At 40.6% G+C, this 19,726-nt stretch overlaps 1 protein-coding gene and 1 long non-coding RNA gene across 2 annotated transcripts in view; one reads left to right on the top strand and one right to left on the bottom strand.

Annotated features, from left to right (window-relative positions):
* Positions 1-15,931, bottom strand: part of LOC115593229 (uncharacterized) — a 42,885-nt gene extending 26,954 nt beyond the window's left edge. Inside the window, exons 1-2 of the long non-coding RNA XR_003986268.1 lie at positions 15,763-15,931; positions 10,086-10,170 (exon numbers count right to left, since the gene is read on the bottom strand). This is a non-coding gene — a long non-coding RNA (uncharacterized LOC115593229). The remainder of the gene's footprint in view (positions 1-10,085; positions 10,171-15,762) is intronic.
* s1pr3b (sphingosine-1-phosphate receptor 3b) overlaps positions 15,878-19,726 on the top strand; it is a 4,393-nt gene continuing 544 nt past the window's right edge. The window contains exons 1-2 of the mRNA XM_030436690.1: positions 15,878-16,084; positions 16,579-19,726. The exon at positions 16,579-19,726 is cut by the window's right edge and continues 544 nt beyond it. Of these exons, the coding sequence (XP_030292550.1) occupies positions 16,643-17,794 (1,152 nt within the window). The 5' untranslated portion in view covers positions 15,878-16,084; positions 16,579-16,642 and the 3' untranslated portion in view covers positions 17,795-19,726. The remainder of the gene's footprint in view (positions 16,085-16,578) is intronic.

Here is a 19,726-nt window from a genome sequence, read left to right as displayed (position 1 = left end):
TAAAACTATGCCTCTTCTGCAAAGTGATTCCGTTGTGAACTAACTGGTAAGAAATAGTATTTCCTGTGTTTTCTTGGGACGAATTTTGTCCTAGGTCACATCAATCTGAGCATCATTAAAATGTATTTAATTATTTAATGTTTATTTTTATAGAGACAGGCACGTAGCATAGAACAAACTCACATGCCACAGCATTTATACTAGCTAGTTTGCAAATGGGTGTTGATCATCAACAAAACTCACAAGAAAATAACAGACCAGTACAAAACAGACACAAAACTCAATAAAATTACAACAAGTAGCAGATTCATTCATGACTAAATGACTGATCCCTCTTTCCAAAGTAAGTTTAAAATGAAAAAATCCATTTTGATCTGTGGGTCACAAGTTCCACATATTAATCCCCTGGTTATATTGCCGTATATGGATGAGTTTAATATTAGAAAATGAGGTTAAATTAACATATTGAGAATATTAAGAACGTGGCAGTAACTGAGTCTTATTGTCTTCCAGTTTTAATTTTTAATTCGATGATTATTTATCATTTGAAGAGGTTTAAATGTCTATTTTACCATAAAAGACGGAATAAAATTAGCTTCATACAGTAGATCAAGAGTAGGTTTGTTAAAGTGGGTTCTCCTTACTATACTTCCTGTCTGAAATTAACCTGTATATTGTTCACATACAGACACACATACACACACACACACACACAACAGAAGGAGCCAGCCCCTAAGCTAGAGGCTAAGGGGGCTACAAGCCCCTGCTGAGGTAAATTACACATTTGCTTCATAAAAAAACACAATTGCCATCAATAACTAATTAAAAGAATGTAGAAAGAGTGCGGAGGGCTGACAGGAAGATAACAGGAAGTTGTGATGGGTGGGACAATTCTGTGTCAATGTGTCAGAGAATCAAATAAAATATAACTAATTATAATTAAACTGAATCTTACAAGCAAATGTGCATATTGGAGTATTCCAGTAATATATTTGAACTATGTATGTTAGACTTCAGTGACAAAATGGTCTAAAGAAGACTAATACAATGAAGTTATTCACAATAAAGCTGAAGGATATAAGAATCACTGTAAAATATGCTCATCAAATCATGCATCACATACATAATACTCTTTAAACGTGTTTTACAAAGGTGGATTAATGGATCAATAAATAATTCAACTAAACTGATAATCATGCTTCTGAGACTCATTCGGTCCTGTCTGATTTTACTGACCCTGTGGTTGTAATGTTTCATTTAAATCACATTTTTATAGTCAGATCAGTCAGTGGTGCAGGTGTGTTATTAACGGAGAGTTTGTCTTCCAATTGCACCACAAATCAAGCAGAAAAGCTTTTGTCCTCTCAGCATTTGGTTACAACCCTCAACTTGTTCCTCGCAGAAACCTTATCATGACTTTAAAGTGCTACTTTCATTGGCTTTGCTTCAGTTCTCGTCTGTATCTTTGCCCTGACCTCTAGTGGAAAATGAGTGGTATTGGAGTGAATCCTGCTTATATCCAAAATTACATATTTGTCTGGCAGTGAATAAACTGAATGAATGAATAAGACTGATGCTGACCAAAATACTTGTGAGAATGCAAGAGTGGCCAAATAAAAACAACCGTTCATGACTCTTTAACTGTTTTAAATGACTCTCCCCCCCCAGTGGCTCATTAAAGGAACACAATCTCATTGGCTGTTTGAGACGTCTCTTCCATCTTGTTACGGCTCTATCCCTCTGGAGGGCGCTAAAGATTTAAATTTGACTCCTGCAGGATGGCAAGTTAAACATAATTTAGATTTTGGACACTCAAAGTGCAATACAGTGTAAGTTTCGTCAAAAATGTAGAATTTGTTTTTGAAAGTGTCAAAAAATATGTCTTTCAGCTTTGTTCTGTACTTTTTCCCTCTTAATTCTGGTAAAGTAATAGAAAGAAAAAGGAGACATAAAAGAAAGAGTGAGGTCGAAGCTTTTTTAGGACACACTTTCAGCACAGACCACATCCTTTCATGTGGGCAGAGACGGTCTGCAGCAGCTGCTTCCTGATGGTTTCGTTTACATCTTTGCACAAGGTTTATTGATGTTAAGAATGGTTGTGATAAACTGTGCACCTCCAGTAATGGACTGAGCAGTGACTCACTCAAATGTTAGGGGAAGTAGTCGCTTGCATTTGAAATGAGATTAAACTCTTGCAGCAGAGATTACTCTGCAACAATTTGAAAGCGACTTTAGGCAATTTGATCTTATTTAAATGTGTATAACTAACACAGATAACTGTAAATGCTTCAATAAACTCCCTACAGGAAAACGTTGGGGCAAATTCAAAAGCACTGATTTGTGGTTCAGGTGGGCAGGTGACACTCAAAAGGTGGTTTAGGTAAATATTTTCAGTAGGGGGAGCTGCACTGGATACATGCGTACATTACAGTATTCATACTATAATACTAGGATGTGATACATTTTCAAGTGTTAAATAAAAAACATGGATATTATATTGCAGCAGAATGAATCATGTTGTACGTGCAATCGAAGATATTTCAACCTGCAACAAGCTCAGCTGATGCAGACTTTGATCAAGCAGTGAAAATAAATTTAAAAATGACATGAATGGGCTGTGTTTCATTCAACATGTTATTGATGTGTCGTTTTACAGACAGAGTATCCACCCTGTCTGTCCTTGTTGCCCTGTGTAAGAGGACAAATACATTGGACAAAATAGGAAAACACTGGATATAAAGGTTAAAAAAAACAACAAGGCAGTGTAAAAACCACTGTAAATTCTGCAGAAACACCCCTGAAGTACAGATAACACACAGTCCCAGTTCTTACATTGAACACTTTCCATCTACACTTTAGATCCTTTTTGGACTATTCAAAGTGAAGAAATATGCTATTTTCTGTGCCATTATTTTTGCTATGACCAGCTGTGGTCAGCGGCTCCTCTAACAAGGCACACAGTCATGTAAGGTTACTTAAGTAGGAACCACCTACACTGTCTGTTCTTGAGGTAATACTTGAACTACAACAAAATAATGCATCAACAAGCACTCAAAAGAAAAGTTAACATTATCTTTATTAGGGATTATTGGAAAGGGTAAAACGATATATCTGCAGAGCTATATCCGGGGTATCCCCAGAAATTTTTAGTGTAGTCAGCGGGGGGGGGGGGGAAGAGAGACGGTCGTTGTCGTCGGTGGTTGGGGGGGAGACGGACGCTCGTCACTGTCAGCCAGGGGGCGCTTCTTTAATGAGAAGACCGTGGCAGCCCACAAACACCCGCTATAAAGCAGCTAACATTGAAAATGAGTATAGTGGCGCTGAGCTAGCAGTATAGCGGCGCAGCGGCGCTGTTCCACCATCTGGGGAGAACCCTGTATATTGTTGTGGTTTGATCTGTGAGGATACATATAAACTACTATACAGCCATTTCTTAGGGAAGAAAGCACAGATGTTACCAATAACATCAACAATAGCTTAATTGTATTCAAGTGTCCCAGTAAGTAATGATAGTGAGCCATTATGCCAGGACCCTGACACTGAGGGGGCTAAATTCATTTAGTGATCATCATTTTATTATTTACACCTGTGCTTCTTATTTGTCTAGTCTCTACATCTCACCGTGATTCATAAAATAATTAAAAAACATCTCTATATGAACTCTGTCTGGTGGTCTTAGTCATCTGTAACTGTGAGTGTGAGTCAAGGACAGACGGTTAGCATTGGAAAATTTACACCCTCAAGACAGAGTATAAAACGTGTGTCTGTGTGTACATGACTTCCTCAATCCCAACCCTCCCGAGGTGTGACTTCCTGACCCATTAACCTGCAGTCCTTTCTGGGTTCCTCTCTGTTATTACTTAGTCACCACCCTGACAATCCTCTAAGGCCCACGTTTGTGCACACAGCAGCTCTACTGTGTCTTGTGTGTGTGTGTGTGTTATGCTTGCAAGCACAAAGCATTTCTAATGGGACATCCTCTGAGGAAGTTGTGTGACAATGCAGCTACACAATGCAGCAACAAGTTAGACCACAGGGACTGTCGAAGGCAACACGGTCTGATGTTCTCTGTGGGGCTTCTGTGGGGGCCAATGAGGAAACACCTTCACAACAAAGGACCTTGGAAAAGCAACAGTTTGGCCTGGGACTAGATCTAAAACACAAGCAAACAATACTTGTGACATAATCACAAAGCAGCTGACATCCAATTCAGTTGCTCCAAATATTTCTGTGTTGATTATCTCATAATTACTTTATTAAAAACGTTAATTGTATTGAACTGTACAGTGGTTACACAGTATCAAAATAGGTCATGGATTCCCTTGGAGCACACAGAAGTGTACAAAGACTTCATTTCAAACTAGGGGTTGATTGATATTACTTTTTCAGAGCTGATACTGACGCAAATTTTTAGAAATCAAGGAGCCTGAAAACCGATATTTGGGACTGATGTTCATTAACAATAAAAATGAAACACTTTGAGTAAAAAACTTTCACAACCAGTAATGGAATAAACGTAAGTACAATTAACTAAAGTACTGTTCTTAAGTACAATGTTCAGGTACATTAACATTTCCATTTTCTAGGAGATTAACATGGACGTAACATTACAGAAAGGAGAGGGAAACGAGAGAGAACTGCTGAGTTAAGTGAGTGGATGACCTGAATTAAAATACATAAACACACACCCGGGATGTGCACCGTTGCTTGCTAGTTTATGGCTAATGCACAGCAAAGTAATTCAGATTTTTTAGTGGGCGAATTAATACTTGAGCGTGGAGCACCAATATACACCCGTGGTCAAACCGGTGGATACACCATTAAACAAAACAATACAATAATGGAACAGTGATTGGTTGGGGTTTGGCGCGAGGTATCTTTCACCATCACCGATTGGTTAGTCGCCACCCGCAAGGGGAGATGGGATAACAATGGCAGCGTCAACAACACGAGCAGAACATGCTGCTGCATGCGACTTGCCTGAAGTCCCCCCGCTGCATAAAGCCACTTTTGACGGTTGGGGATACAAACATTACTTTGAATTTGTTGAACGTAAGGAAAATAACTTGACTGTAAGGCGCACACTTTGCCCGTGTTGGAAACTTCTCTCCACCACTGCTAACGCTACCTCAAACTTAACGAAGCACCCGGAAGCACCGACAGAGACAGCACACACACACAAAGCTTGTTTCTAAGGAACCGTGGAGCAACATGAATGAATTTTTATATAGCAAGTAGAGAGAATGTAACGAGTAATGTAACTAGTAACTATCTTCTTCAGGGAGTAATCATGTGATGTAGGGCATTACTATTTTTGAGAGTATTGTGTAATGTATAATGTATTACTTTTTTGAGTAACGAGCCCCAACACTGCTCACAGATGAGGTAATGTTTTATTCTTGTTACGTTTAATCTTGTTCGCCCACTTTCCCGTTCCCTCGGAAGTCGTTACATCACATTATTACTTTGACTAAACTTTCTCGATTTTTCCTGGTTTAAACATTAAATAAAATATACAGTTCAGAAGGTCATATAAAAGGTCAGTCATAGATTTATATGATTAAATAAAATGCTCTTTCAATGATAGTGTATTGAAGGGCCGACTAAACAGCTCAGTTATTTATTCATTTTTAAATACTTTTCAAAAACAAAATAAACAACAACTGAAAAACATCAGTATCTGCAATCGTATTGGCTAATGACCAAATTATTATTTCAAACATTAGTATTGGCCCAGAATTGTGGAAAAGTGTTGCATCCATGATGTATTAATGCAATTTGACACTGTTGACGTTTACGAAAACATGAGCATAGCATCCTAAATGAGAGAGAGATACATAACAAGCAATATTCGTGATTCTCTATTTTGTCTTTTGTTTGCTGTCAAGATTATTGAAATTAATAAAAATGAATAGAAAGTATTCATAGAGATTAGTTTTGACTGGTCAAACACAAGTTATAACTTAGTTTTCATATGTTAATATCTATCAAAAACACTCACAGGAACATGAAGTAGCTTAATTGTTTGAACTGTTATGAAAGAAAACTAAATGAATAAGTTTAAGATCATTGTTGGAACTGACTGCATCGTCAGTGGTCTGCAAGTGTAAATGAAATACCCTCTTGGAACTGAGAGCAGTAACACATCAAGATCTCACAAATGATTTCAGTTTAAACTTCCTGTCTCTTGTGGCTTTTTAACCTCATTGCATGATCCTTTGCTATATTAATAGACATTACAGATTACTTTGTTCTGACTATGTACGGCCTTCCCTCCCCGCAACATATCGAAACACTGTGAGACGCTCACTTGAGGAACAGCATTTTCCTCAGCTGCAGACAGATACCATCTGAGTCTTTTGTTTGTCGGCACTAGACAATCACGCTGACTCTAGACAATCCTTCTACAGTCGCCAATGTCCGACTAAAGTGTGTGTGTGTGTGTGTGTGTGTGTGTGTGTGTGTGTGTGTGTGTGTGTGTGTGTGTGTGTGTGGGCCAGGGTCAGTGAGGCACCAGCCATACAGCCTCTAATGAAATATGCATAAAGTTTAGGAGGAGAATACACAGCTGAAAGGTTTTACTACACAAATCATTTTTACCTGGAAGGTCAAATCCCCATTAAACTCAGCATGTAAACTAAGATATATAGACATCTACAAAAAAATAGGACTGAGTCCGGTTTAACATTTATTTTCAACAATGATGTGATGGAGCAACAGTGAGTGACCATACTGTGTGAAGTATTGTACTTTATATCCATGCTGAACATTTTTCAACCAATAGAAGAGAATATTTTAAACCTCCTTCTGATCTCCCTCTTACTGGAAACAACACACACTCATAAACCGCTGAAAGGAACTGAAGACCTCAAACACCTGACTGTCAGTTAAGGCCGATTATGGTGGTCTGGATATGTGTTGATAATGCATCTCCTTGAGTCAATTTGAAATAAGTCTGCATGTAATGAGCTGAACTGAAACAAAAGCCATAACTATTGAACTTTTATGTTAGAAACAGCGGCCAGGTTCGCTTAAAAACATTTGATAGCAGTTGTAATGTGGACTCTTGGTGTACATTGCTGGGTCGAGGCACTGTTGAAAAAGCAAAACTTGAAAAAGTAATTTCCACAAATAGGCTATCCAGATTAGTATAGTCCCACGTAGCTAGACCATACCTTCTTTGAAAAAAAAATTGTCTTAGGCTTTGCAAAGCCCAGGATGCAGTTCGGGAGGATGGACCTAGTATTAAAATGGCAGAATCCCTGCAAAAGAAAAGGTAGCAACTGCTAGCTTGTTTATGCTGTTACTGTTAGAAACCAGGTTAGCGTCAGGGTAACTTGCCATTTCCAGCGTGTGGGTTACTTGCTCAAAGTTTGATGCTGTTGAAAGTAGCACACAGATAGAAGGAAGGAATATTAACTGAAACATGCAATCAATGACTATCTTATACCAATAGCCTTTGTTATGTATGTATGTCATTATTTTGGACACTTTGTGCCGACTCGTGTATCAGGAGCTTTGTGCCTTGTACAGACCATTGTCACATCCGTGTAGCGCTTTCTTGTGAAAAGGCTTTCATCTGTCCAGAGCAACTATAGAGCCAACTCACCGCTAAACTCAGCTGCTGTAGAATCAGCGGAAATGTGAGGTCATATACTGGCATGAATGTTGTGCATCAATCACCTGGTTACACAGGAGTTTGTAGTAAACCCTAATGTGCACCTACATTTAATCATGCATGCTATAATGGTTTCCTGTACACTCACTATGCATCATGATAATTTCCTAGAGAGCAGTTTTATTGATTTTGAACAACAGGAAGCAAGGAAGAAGCAAACGAAGAGTCATCCTTTGATTTCAAATGAAACACGTGTTTCACTCTGAGTTTAACTGCATCCCTGCGAGACACGAACAAAGACTGAAAAAAATGAAAAAAAAAAAGGTTGCATAATATCTGTACAGCAACACCTACCGCGCTGTTACAACACCTCTGTGTCCAGCGGATGGAAATGGAAATACGGCACATTGATCCAACAGAATGTCTACTTCAGATAATCTTATAATGTAAAACTAATGGTGCCTGACTTGTGCAGATAAGCAATATTAACAAGTTAACGGAGGCTTTTGACGGTATACTTTAGACATAACTGCATTTAAATTTGCTCTTATGGTTATGAAATGAATGAAAAATGAACAGCGGTGATGACATAACATTGATTAGCGATGCATTTAAAAAGCTAAGTAAACAATTTTATGTGGCTCCCACCTGCAGTGTGAGAGCTAAACTCTTAAAATATTGGTCTTGGTTGGTTTCATAAGTAATTAATGATTCATAAGCTTTTGTTATCTATAATAAGGAACTGCTTAAACGGTTTATTTCAGTTTATGTTTACTGGTTTTGAGCAGAGTTTTTGAGGCTATTTTGTCTCGCGGTTACGCTGCAGTGAAGACATCTATGGCCAACATTAGCTTTTTGGTGGGTTTAAATAACAATAGAGTTTTTCTGTGTCAGCAGAAACTGCAGAGGAGTTGAACTGAAAGTGAAGGTGTAGGTTTACCACCTACTGCCACCAATTTGGATTACTTGCTTCTTCAATCCCTGCCAAAACTATAAAAACAGAACACAGGTTTAAAAGAACTGAACTGAAATACTTATTTCTGTATTATAAATCAGATTTTGTTTGGTTTGAGTCATGCTATAAGGAAAAGGATGAGAGGAGTTGTCGGGAATAAGAACAAAGTGAAAGATCAATAAATATAATGCACGTAAGAACTTAATATTTGAGGTTTTATATGAACACAGACTCCAGACTCCTCTCTGGGTTTGACAACAATGGAATAGCCATCCATTGAGCAGTAACAGGGAATGACCAACGACTGGACATCAATACAACAAGCTCTCAGTACTGCAGACCTAATGGGATAGAGAGAAGAAAAAGCATTGCCTGACCTCGTGATAAATGGACTATCGCTGTAGACTTACATTAACTGTCTGGAAGGCCAATGCACTTGCACTCAACAAAACGGAAAGAAAATGGCTCGTTGCCTGGCACAGAAGCAGCATAGTAGCCTGGATTGACACCTTAAATATAAGACAGATTATAGTGTCAACATAAGGTCAAGACCGTGTTAAACTGCTAAGAAACTTGGTTTTAAAGTCTGACACTTAATCGACTAACCAGACTTCCCTTTTTTGACGATGTACTATACATAGAAAGCGTCTGTATGAGGCACTTCAGCCTTTCTGAGAACTGACCATTTCCCTGAAGGTTCTATTAACTCAAGTAAAGAGGATTTTGATACAAGGGGGATTTTCAAAACATAAGAAGATGCATAAACAAGAGCACCAGCATCTCGGCCTGAAACGACCGCACAGGTCGTTTACTCAAAAGAAGAAAGTGGCATGTGTACCCACACTGCCCACAAATCTCAAGATCAGACTGTAAATCTAGGCAGTGTTTATGACAAGTATCTGTCAAACTGTGCAGTACTGATCAAACATGAATCAATACTTTGTTACTGAACAGTAGAGCTCGACTGAAACTAGATTTTCTGGGGATGACGCTGATTCCTTTTTTTCCGATGACCCTTCAAATGTGGTTTTTCAAAATACTTGCATCAGAAAAGACATGTAATAGAGGCAGGATGTTTTCTATTAACCAATAAACTTTATGTTCTAAAACAGGGGTACTCAAATATTTTCTCTCGCCAAAATGAAAACTAAATGGAGCCAGGACATACTTGCTAGAAAAATCTTGCCATATCGAACATTGTGGCGGGCCGATTTTGGCTGGTGGGCCTTGGTCTAAAATAATATCAGTGCACTGAAACTGTGAATCTTTTCATACGCCAAACTTATTTTTCTGCATTATAATCTCTAAAGAATAAAATTATGTTCATATGGGTGCGTTATAGGGAACATATGCGCCAATAACAATATATCTGTGATAGGCCAAAATGGCCCAAATATATCTGGCGAATGACATATCGCTCAGGCTCTACTACAAAGCTGATTTCTCACCTCAAATGTCTTCAGAAAGAAAGACTTAAGTGTAATGTTTAGCTGTAAAACGTATGTTTCTTACCTGGCTACCATGTTGAAAAGTCACACAGGGACGAGAAGAGAAGGACTCACATGCACTAACACGCACACACAGCCAGCTCAGCTGCCTAAACAAAGAGCAGAAAAGCTAAGTTTACACACTGAGGCAATGTGACTTCACTCTCTTCTAAAAATGAACCACTTTCAAACAAGTCATACACAAATGAGTCGAACTGTTTACATAGGTTTTGAGTTTTAACCAAAGGCTTCAGTAATGGTTAATAAAACATAAACAAATGCTTTAACGGTCAGTTATAAGACATTACTGACAGCTTTTGGGTTGAACTTTTACAAAAAACAGAGAGAAGAAACACATCTGATCTAGAAAGCACAAGTAAATAATTTATTAAGCATTAATAAAGTCATTAGTTACAATTTATAAACCCTTATTTGATAGTGGTAACACAAAAGCTGTCAGAATAATTGCAAAATGCGATCACAGTAACATTTTACAAATTAACTGTTACACTGAGCAGAGCAGGCAGCAACCTTGTCTGGGAGCCATGCAATTATCACCAAGTTCTCAAAATGAGTCGACTACAGAAAAACTGTGGCTTCTGGGTTATTTTCCCTATTCGGTGTTAAGTGATTTTAGTCCATTAAATAAGCTTGTATGGATAATGACAGCCAGTTTGACACTAGATAGTCTATTGAGGAGCGACTGAAGTATTATTGAAGTCGGACCCATTCGCAGAATCTCAATAAAAAAATTCCGATTAATCTCTCAGCGGGAAGCAAGTGAAAGGGAGAATTAAAAGTGCAGCACTTAACAGTGAGAGAAGTTAAGGTGAGAGTGCTAAATATCCCTTCAGTGAAAAGGGAAGTGACAGAACTAGAGACCTATTTCTGTTTGTGTGGCCCTCTAAAGTTGGCAGATCCCAGACTAAACTGTGCCACAGCTGAAAATTATGCCTCAGCAGCGACTCCGAAGGCCTTGTCCTGTTAAGTTGCATGCAAGAGACCGCCGTGCCTCGAAATACAGCCGCCGCAAAAGCCACGGGGCAGGAGGGGGACTGTCCGCCTCAGATTTGCAGCCCAGACTCGCAGGGGTGTGTTTTCGCCTCAAAATGGCGAGGGTGAAATTAAAGGCACGGCTGTCATGTAATTGCACATGGATGTGCCCACTGCCCACGGCTCTGACCCCAGCTCCTGCACTCTAATGAAGGGTTGAGAGCTCGCACAGGGCAAACCCCGGCTGAAGTAATGGCTGCAGCGATGCCGGCCAAATAGGTTTTGTAATGCGCCTCTGGTACTAAAGCACAGGGGCGCTTATCTTTATGCTATCCGGCCATTCTCATTTAACCATTAGTTCTCTGCTTTGAATGGGAGCCTTTTAGGTTACCAGTCGCATAAACTGCTTTGTAATCAATTATGAATGTCCGGAGAATACTTAATATGTGTAGGAATTGTGAGTGTGCACTAACTTTTATATTGCATTATGATGAATAATGGATGTCCTCACATGTTACTGCCCTGAATCAAGAGTTAGTTAAATGCCTCAAATGTACATACACAGACAGGAAACAGAACAAGTACACATCTCTGCAAAAAAAAAAAAAGGGGATTTTTTATTTCTATGCCAAATATCTCATCTTTAAAATCTATTGAATTATTTTCTTTTTTTCACTGTCAAACAGCTGCCAGAGTTTGAAGGTTACAAAGTAAATTTAAGTGCTGTATTTAAAAACAATTTTGAGGTACTTGTACTTTAATTAATGTGTTAAATTTTTGCTACTTCATGCTGATGCAACACATTTTAGAAGCAAGTACACGTTTTACTACCCTACACTTTCTCGACAGCTGTAAATGTTATGATCGTACGATAAAATGCCATGCGTTGTAACAGAATAAAATATCTGAGCTTATAACGTGACATTCTAAGTTGGCGTTGTTCAAGCTTTATCTTGCTGTTGGCCTATTATCATTACTGTAGCGAGCAACAGAAGCTGTTAGCTGCAGGTGTCCGAAAGGTTAACGTTACCAAAAACTACAAGTTCAATTCGTCTCATCATCGTCACATTACAGTTATTAATCATACACAGCCACAAACAGATACATGACCTCGCTGCTACCGTCTTGCTGTGTTCGAAAAAGAAAGGTATTATTGAAAATGTGTTGCATCTTTCATTCATGAAAGAAAAACAAAGCCAGATGAAGATCTTTCCCACGCCGGGTGGTGGAGCTCGTGTCGCTTTTCACCCACAAGGGCAGCCAGAAACAACAAACCAATGAAAGTTCCCTGCAGCTGACATTAAATCTTGTAATATATAATAATATAACCACTGCAGGGGACATTCTGATGCATGATTAGCACTTTTAATTTTGTTTGTAAAAACTGTGCTGATTCAGCTGTAGTTTTACTGAAGCAGAATGCAGGTCACTGATTCACTGCAGTTTTACACTGTGGCATTACTTAAATTGAGGATGTGAGTCCTTCGAGCCACTCACAGTGTCACACATCCTGCGTACTGTACTGTATAAAGTCCGCAGTGGAAACTTTCCCTGAGGGATGGTTTTACCAGCTGTGAGGCGAAGGGAAGGTTATATAGTGCAGTACTTTCAAACAAGGAGGCTGTGGCTTTAAGGTTCATACTCAAATGATATAGCATTATAATAGCAGGAAATCACACATATGGTGTATTGGTGATATGCAGGAGGGGGGTCATGCAGCTCCTGGTGCTGGAAAATGGCAGCTATGGAGAACTTTAATTACTATCCTGCTGTCAGAGATGACAGGAAAATTCAGTCTCACTTAAACCATAGAAGGGGCTGCCAACAAAGTAGTGAGGGTGGTCCTGCAGAAAACTGCAAAACCCCTCCACCCAATGCTCCTCTTCAGTAGTCTATGAATACACATAGACATAGACTCACTCTGACCACATATTATGGGTTTGTACTTGCTGATGGTTTCATATTTGGCTCAAAGTTTATGTAAATGCAGATGTGCGCCCAACATCGCTGCAGTTTTGCTGAAGAACCCAAGGATTTTCCGACCATGTTCCCGGTCTGTTAATCCAGCTGCCTTTACGTGGACCCGCTGCTGTGATTGGTCCCAGATTTCGCTGCGGGTCCAGAGTAACCATTTGGCTTTTTCCCTCAGATTTTTTTCCCATTGCTCGTGGCACAGTGCGACCCTTCAGGAAATGACTGAGAATTGTGACTGTAACAATGCTAATGGACCGACGCCAGACCACAGCTGTTTATTCGACCGCACAAAAACATTCCTCTGGGTTAATAACCACAGACATTGGAAGAGATCTACTATTTAATGATTTGGTCTGTGACAAAGTACAGTATGTGCTTCGTTTGGGGAAAATTGCAAGCGGCTTCGTGTCTGGCAACGTGTAAAGTTTTCTTCGCATTTGAGTCATGCTCACATCATGCACGAATCCAGAGCACAATGCTCATGACTTGACGTTTCAGGGTGTAATTTCTGGATTTAGTTTTGGGAAATAAGGTTTATTGTTTCAGTCACATTCTGGTCCTTTTGTGTTTAGTCTTAACATCTCTGCTGTGTAGATTCCCACTTCACCGCATCGTCATCATCTGTCTTTCTGCCTCCCAGACTCCTTTTCTGCCAGCCCTGCCCATCCTTCCTGGATATGAGGTCACAACAGAAGGACTAGAACAAAGGATGGGCTGCAGTCGTCTTAACTTAAACGCTTACAGCATGTTGTATCCTCACCCTTTCTCTTTTTCCGTCTATGTCGGGCAGAAACACACCAGGGAAAGTCAGCCACTACAGACTGTGTTATTTTTGGTAAAGTTAGAGACAAACCTTTTGTTGCATTGTATAAATACACGTAAACTGTGTACAACACAGTATAGTCCTCGATCATTAGTCTGTATTTTCTGTTTCATCTGTCTAGCCAGATGACTAGCCAGCTACAATGATTTAAGAGAACCATCTATCTTAAATTATTTAGCTCGTTATGTAAAATTAATTTGAGATTTTTAAGAGTAATTAAATACTAGGGCAAGCCAGTCTGCTTGAATGTATGGACTCTTTGTCTCCCATTTGTGTAAGTTTGGTTTCTCTACTATAAGCTCTACATAGTTGCAGTAGAAACTCCTCTCTTCAGCTCTAGACACTTGAAAAAGGCTGCTACAGGTGTGCCAGTGCAGGGCGGATACATCTCTGATAAACCCTGATAAACTGATTATTCTGGAGGGATGGTTCCATACTCCTGCTTTTAATGATTTAGCCAGCTAAGTTCAATTAATATAGTTGAATATTTAATATAAATATGGCTACATTCAAGCAAGCTTGAATAGCTAGTTACCTTAAATTGATATAGCTAGCTTACTATTTTACATCAATTGGACTTAACTTTAAGGATGCTAGCTAGCTATTAGGCCTGCACGATATGAGCAAAATCTGCGATGTGCGATGACACTGTTCGATATTGCGATGATGATATAACTTGCGATAAATAAACATTGAAGTTTGCATATCATTAACTATACAGTTAATAATGGCTAACATTAGTTTTAAATTGTTGGTGTAGGCCTTTATGGTTGTATTGCAGGTGGTGATGGAGGTTGGTTGCGTTTCCTCTAGAAGTTGCAACAACTACTCAGCATGTTTTACACAGTAAATGTGTTTGTAACACCGTCTCTCCTGAATCCAGAATAAGTCCATATAGCAGAAGTGCTTTTTCTTTTCACCACCAGGTCTTCATCGACCACATTTTCATGGCTTTTCTCTCCTCCCTCAGCCATCATGACCTGGCAACCACCACCAAACTGATGCCAATTAATTTTGGCTACCTGGGGCTTCATCTGATTGGCCCTTGTATCCAGGGCTCCGTCTGATAGGCTAAATGTTGGCAAGCTCAAGATGCATGCATGGTGGATGTAAACAAAATTATTTTTCTTATTCATCCCATCAGGCAGTCTTTTGATGTGTTTATAGCACATGTTCATATCATGAGGACGATGGAAATTCGATTTATCAGGCAGCCCTACTAGCTATCTTATATTGTTTAGCTAGCCATCTTAAATTATGATTGCTAACTGTTTCGTATTAATGTGGCTCAACATTCAGTCAAGCTAGTAATCAATTTGAGCTATTTTACATCAGCAAGCCAGTTCACCATTTCAATTATTTAGCTAGTTACCTTAAATTAATAAAGCTAGCCAACTATTTTACATAATTTCGGCTAAAGTTTCATATTCTAACAAATTAATTAAACATTCAAGCAAGCCAGTTGACTATCTTAAATGATTTAGCTAGCTAGCATGCTATCTTCAACTAAGATAGCTTGGTTGAACCATTTTACATTTATCAGTCTAAACTTACAAGTAAGATAGCTCACTAGCTAAGATTACTTTGCTTTCTTGCTTAAATACAGACAGCTAAATATTTTATTTCATGTCAATCAGCATAAACATTAAAGCAAGCTATGCTAGCTAGCTTGAGTTTAGCCAGCTAAATTTACATTAATTAGCTAGTTTTTACTTTCTGCTGAATAAGCTGAATATCTTATATTCCTTAGCTATCTAAAATGTAATAGTGCTAACTGTTTTTACATCAATGTATATGAGAAATATGAGAAGAAATGCTTGAACAAGCGTGTGTGTTACTTCCACAAAACGTACCAAAGTGGCCAAAGTTGGACACATGTCACTGCAGGGTTTGATTTCTCCCCTCCACGTACCTCCACATGCTTCACGGATGAACTGGCCCTTCAGAGTCGTCCCAGCCTCTGAGCTCTCTCCCTGCCCGGGCTGCCTGCAGGAGGGGAGGAGGAGGAGGTGGAGGGGGGAGGAGGAGGGGAGGTGTGACTTCCAGCCAACCGTCGACAAACTCCGGAGTCTCGAGAAGCACCGAAAGATGAGGAGCAGCCGAGTCACGGAGAGACGGGGAGTGAAGTTGGACTTTTAAAACATCAAGGAAAACACGACGAAAACGACAACCGAGCAATGAAATGTGCGTCTTTGACTTCCAACTGAACCCGGACTGCGAGCTGCATCACCAGGGTGAGTTCGGTTCTGCCTGAACTCGACTGATCCAGTCGGCACAAAAGTCTCAAGAACTAACATCTGATCGGCCTGAGTGACTGTGAAGTTCAGATCTGCTATGTTCGGACGTGACTGTGATTAGAAACAAAGCTTAATTGATGTCTAAATGATCAGAAGTGATGATTCATGTACTTTTTTTTTTTTTTTTTTTTTTTTTTTTTTTTTTAAATGACCCCATTATGGTTTGGGGCAGTGGTCCAAGAACCCTGTCAACAAACACACAAACAAACAGCATCATCATGTATTTGAAGGTGTAGACAATGTGTGTGTTTTCATTTGTAATGTTGTTTGTTTGTGTTCAATCTTATTGTTTCAATAGAAAGATGGACGATTCGATTATTCAGGCCATCAGAAAAAAAAAAAAAAAACACCATGATTTCTTGTATTTCTGGTTGGGAGTGTTTTTCTGCAATGACCCTCATCATCCTCACATCTTCCTCCCCTCTCTGCAGTCGAACGCGGTGGATCTGCTGACCCTGGACTCCCCGCGCTCTCCTGACGTCCGGCTCTCCGAAGATGATCAACCCTCAGATACACCTCCACTACAACTACACGGGGAAGCTGGACCACCGGCCCAGCATCGGCTCCAGCTCCGGCGCCGTGGACGCCAAGACCGTCGCGTTCCTCGTCGTGTGCAGCTTCATCGTCCTGGAGAACCTCACCGTGCTGGTGGCCATATGGAGAAACCACCGGTTCCACAACCGCATGTACTACTTCATCGGCAACCTGGCACTGTGCGACATGCTGGCCGGCGTCGCCTACCTGGTGAACCTGCTCCTGTCCGGAGAGAAGACCCTGCAGCTCTCGCCCGCCCTCTGGTTCGTCAGAGAGGGGAGCATGTTCGTTGCGCTCGGTGCCTCCATCTTCAGTCTCCTGGCTATCGCAATAGAGAGACACCTGACTATGATCAAGATGAGGCCTTATGATGCCAACAAGAACTACAGAGTCTTCCTGCTCATAGGAACCTGCTGGCTGATCGCCATCTCTCTCGGAGCTTTGCCCATTCTCGGCTGGAACTGCCTGGACAACCTCCCCGACTGCTCCACCGTCCTCCCGCTCTACACCAAGAAATATGTCGCCTTCTGCATTATAGTGTTCATGATCTTGCTCTTGGCCATGTCGGTCCTCTACGCCCGCATCTACATCCTGGTGAAGTCCAGCAGCCGGAAGGTGAGCAAGCACAGGAACTCCGAGCACGCCATGTCGCTGCTGCGCACCGTCATCATCGTCGTCGGGGTCTTCATCGCCTGCTGGACGCCCATCTTCGTCCTGCTGCTGCTGGACGTGGCGTGCGAGCGTCGCTGCCCCATCCTCTACAAGGCCGACTGGTTCATCGCCGTGGCCGTGCTCAACTCGGCCATGAACCCGGTCATTTACACGCTGGCCAGCCGGGAGATGAGGCGGGCCTTCCTGGGTCTGGTGTGCGGGGTCTGCTACAGGGGCAAGGCCTCCGTCAACGGCAGCGGGCACAAGCAGGCTCTGGAGCCCAGCCGCAGCAGGAGCAAGTCGTGGAGCAGCCAGAACAACCCCAACCAGAGCCAGCGGAGCTCCAAGCAGGCGGAGCAGGAGAGGGAGAGGGGGCAGGAGGCGGACACGGCCCCCGGAGAGGTGTCGGTGGTGGCAGGAGGGGCCACGCAGGCCGTCCTCGAGTCTGACAGAACAGACTGAAGAAGGGAGGAAGATGTAGACGGAGGAAGTCGAGGGGTTGGTCCCCAAAAAACTCATTGAGACGTGATTGATCAAGAACGGAGGAATGAAATGTAAACTTTTTGGCCGAGGCTGCAGGGCAGCAGCTTCTCTTTAGTGCTCGATATCGCTCCGTCTGCATCGTCCATTATTTGGAGGCTTAAAATGTCCACTGTTGGCATTAGACTGGTTGTGTACTCCGAGGTCAACGCGCTCAATTACACAATCGATTTCACTTCTTTTGTCAAGTGCAGGTCATATTTCTCCCCAGCGAGTGCCACGTATCTCCGAGTTTGGTTATTTTCTTACAGAAAATTGCGATAGCTGATGTTTGAGTGTCACCGTGGGTTTGTGTGTGAAGCTGTTCACCCGCCCACAGCGTTTGAGAATCAACAATCAGCCATCTGACATGTTGCACTTTTAACTGAAGGATGAAAAAACATTTAGAAACCTGTTTGTTATTATTTGTAAAAAATGTTATACATATGTTTTGAGGATGCATTTTTCTGCAGGTGCTCCTTAAGGTGCTTTCTACCCTCGACAGAAAAGAAACAATTACCTCCGTGGTCACAGATTTTTACCATCTGACACAAGCAAGAAGTGAAAACGTCACCTGCAACGAATTGAAAGTGCAATTACAGCTCCGCAACGTGACGTAATGAAGAATGATTGTAGACAACCATTAGTGTAATCGCAAAAAGAAAAATGCAAGTTATTTATTATTCAACGCCGTCCTGTTCTGTAATTTTGTATTTACTCGGTGATGCGACGGTATACGGTGCAGTTGCTGTAAATGAAAGCTGCAAATATAAATGTTCGTGTGTAATGAGATAAGATACATGCTGAGGAGTCAAAACGTATGACCCTTTTTCATTTATAGAATTGTGTTCAAGCTGCATTAATGTCCAGAGAGAGTGAGTGCTGGAGCTGATGGAGCTCAGGAGTTTCCAGCGATGCGAGGGCTCCACCTGCTGGTTCATGATCATTTCTAATATCCTCAGTGCTGAATCGTCGCGCTGCATGTTCAGTAGAGACAGATTCTTGGTAACACTTGATTTAAATCGTCCGTTTTACAAAATTTATAGTCTTTGTGGCATGTTTTTTAACAAATAGTCTATATATGAGTATACGTGACGACTCATGAACATACTCATTATTATATTATATTGTTATATTTTGTTGGACATGAACGACTCACTACAAACAATTAGGAAACCATTAATCGTTGTTGAACACACTCATATTTTGTTCAGCAGTACAGACTAACATCCAACAGTGCTTCACCATGACTGTACAGTTGGGACGCATGACCAGTGACCGATAATTAACTGCTTCTAAAGGCCGATTCCGATAAGAGAACAGGTAATTTTGACTTTTTATTAATATGAATAGAAGTTCCTGTCCTGTTAGTGCACAAAGCATTTGCGTTGTATTCCTCTAAAACTATAAAAACTCTCCACACAGACGACCACATTTGGCTCCCTAGTCTTCTTCTACCACCTGTGCTCGTTCGATCAATGGAAGCAGTTTGGCTTCTAATTATCAGCTCTTTTTAATTACACGGTCTTTATCTGATAATGTAATATTTCCCACTATGGTGACGTTATGTACAGTATTTTCTTTCATCAGTGTTGCAAGCTCGTACTGGCCAAGTAAATGCTTTCAAGTCGTAACAATGGCACTTGAATAAAAGTAATATATATCATGTTGAGATATTATTTTGGTGAAAGGGACCCATGTGAATAGGACCTTTTAAATGAACTGAATGAAGTGTGAATGAAGTATCAAAAGTAATTTCCTGGCAGTAAGTACTGTAAATATAAAAGTACAAGTAAAATTATACATATATTGACATGTATGTATTCACTGTATGTTATGATTCAGCTGATTACCTGCTCGGCTCATTATAAGATC

Source organism: Sparus aurata, chromosome 12 (assembly GCF_900880675.1).
Source record: "Sparus aurata chromosome 12, fSpaAur1.1, whole genome shotgun sequence".
In the NCBI taxonomy this organism is placed as follows: domain Eukaryota; kingdom Metazoa; phylum Chordata; class Actinopteri; order Spariformes; family Sparidae; genus Sparus; species Sparus aurata.
This window is presented reverse-complemented; position numbering and strand designations above follow the sequence as displayed.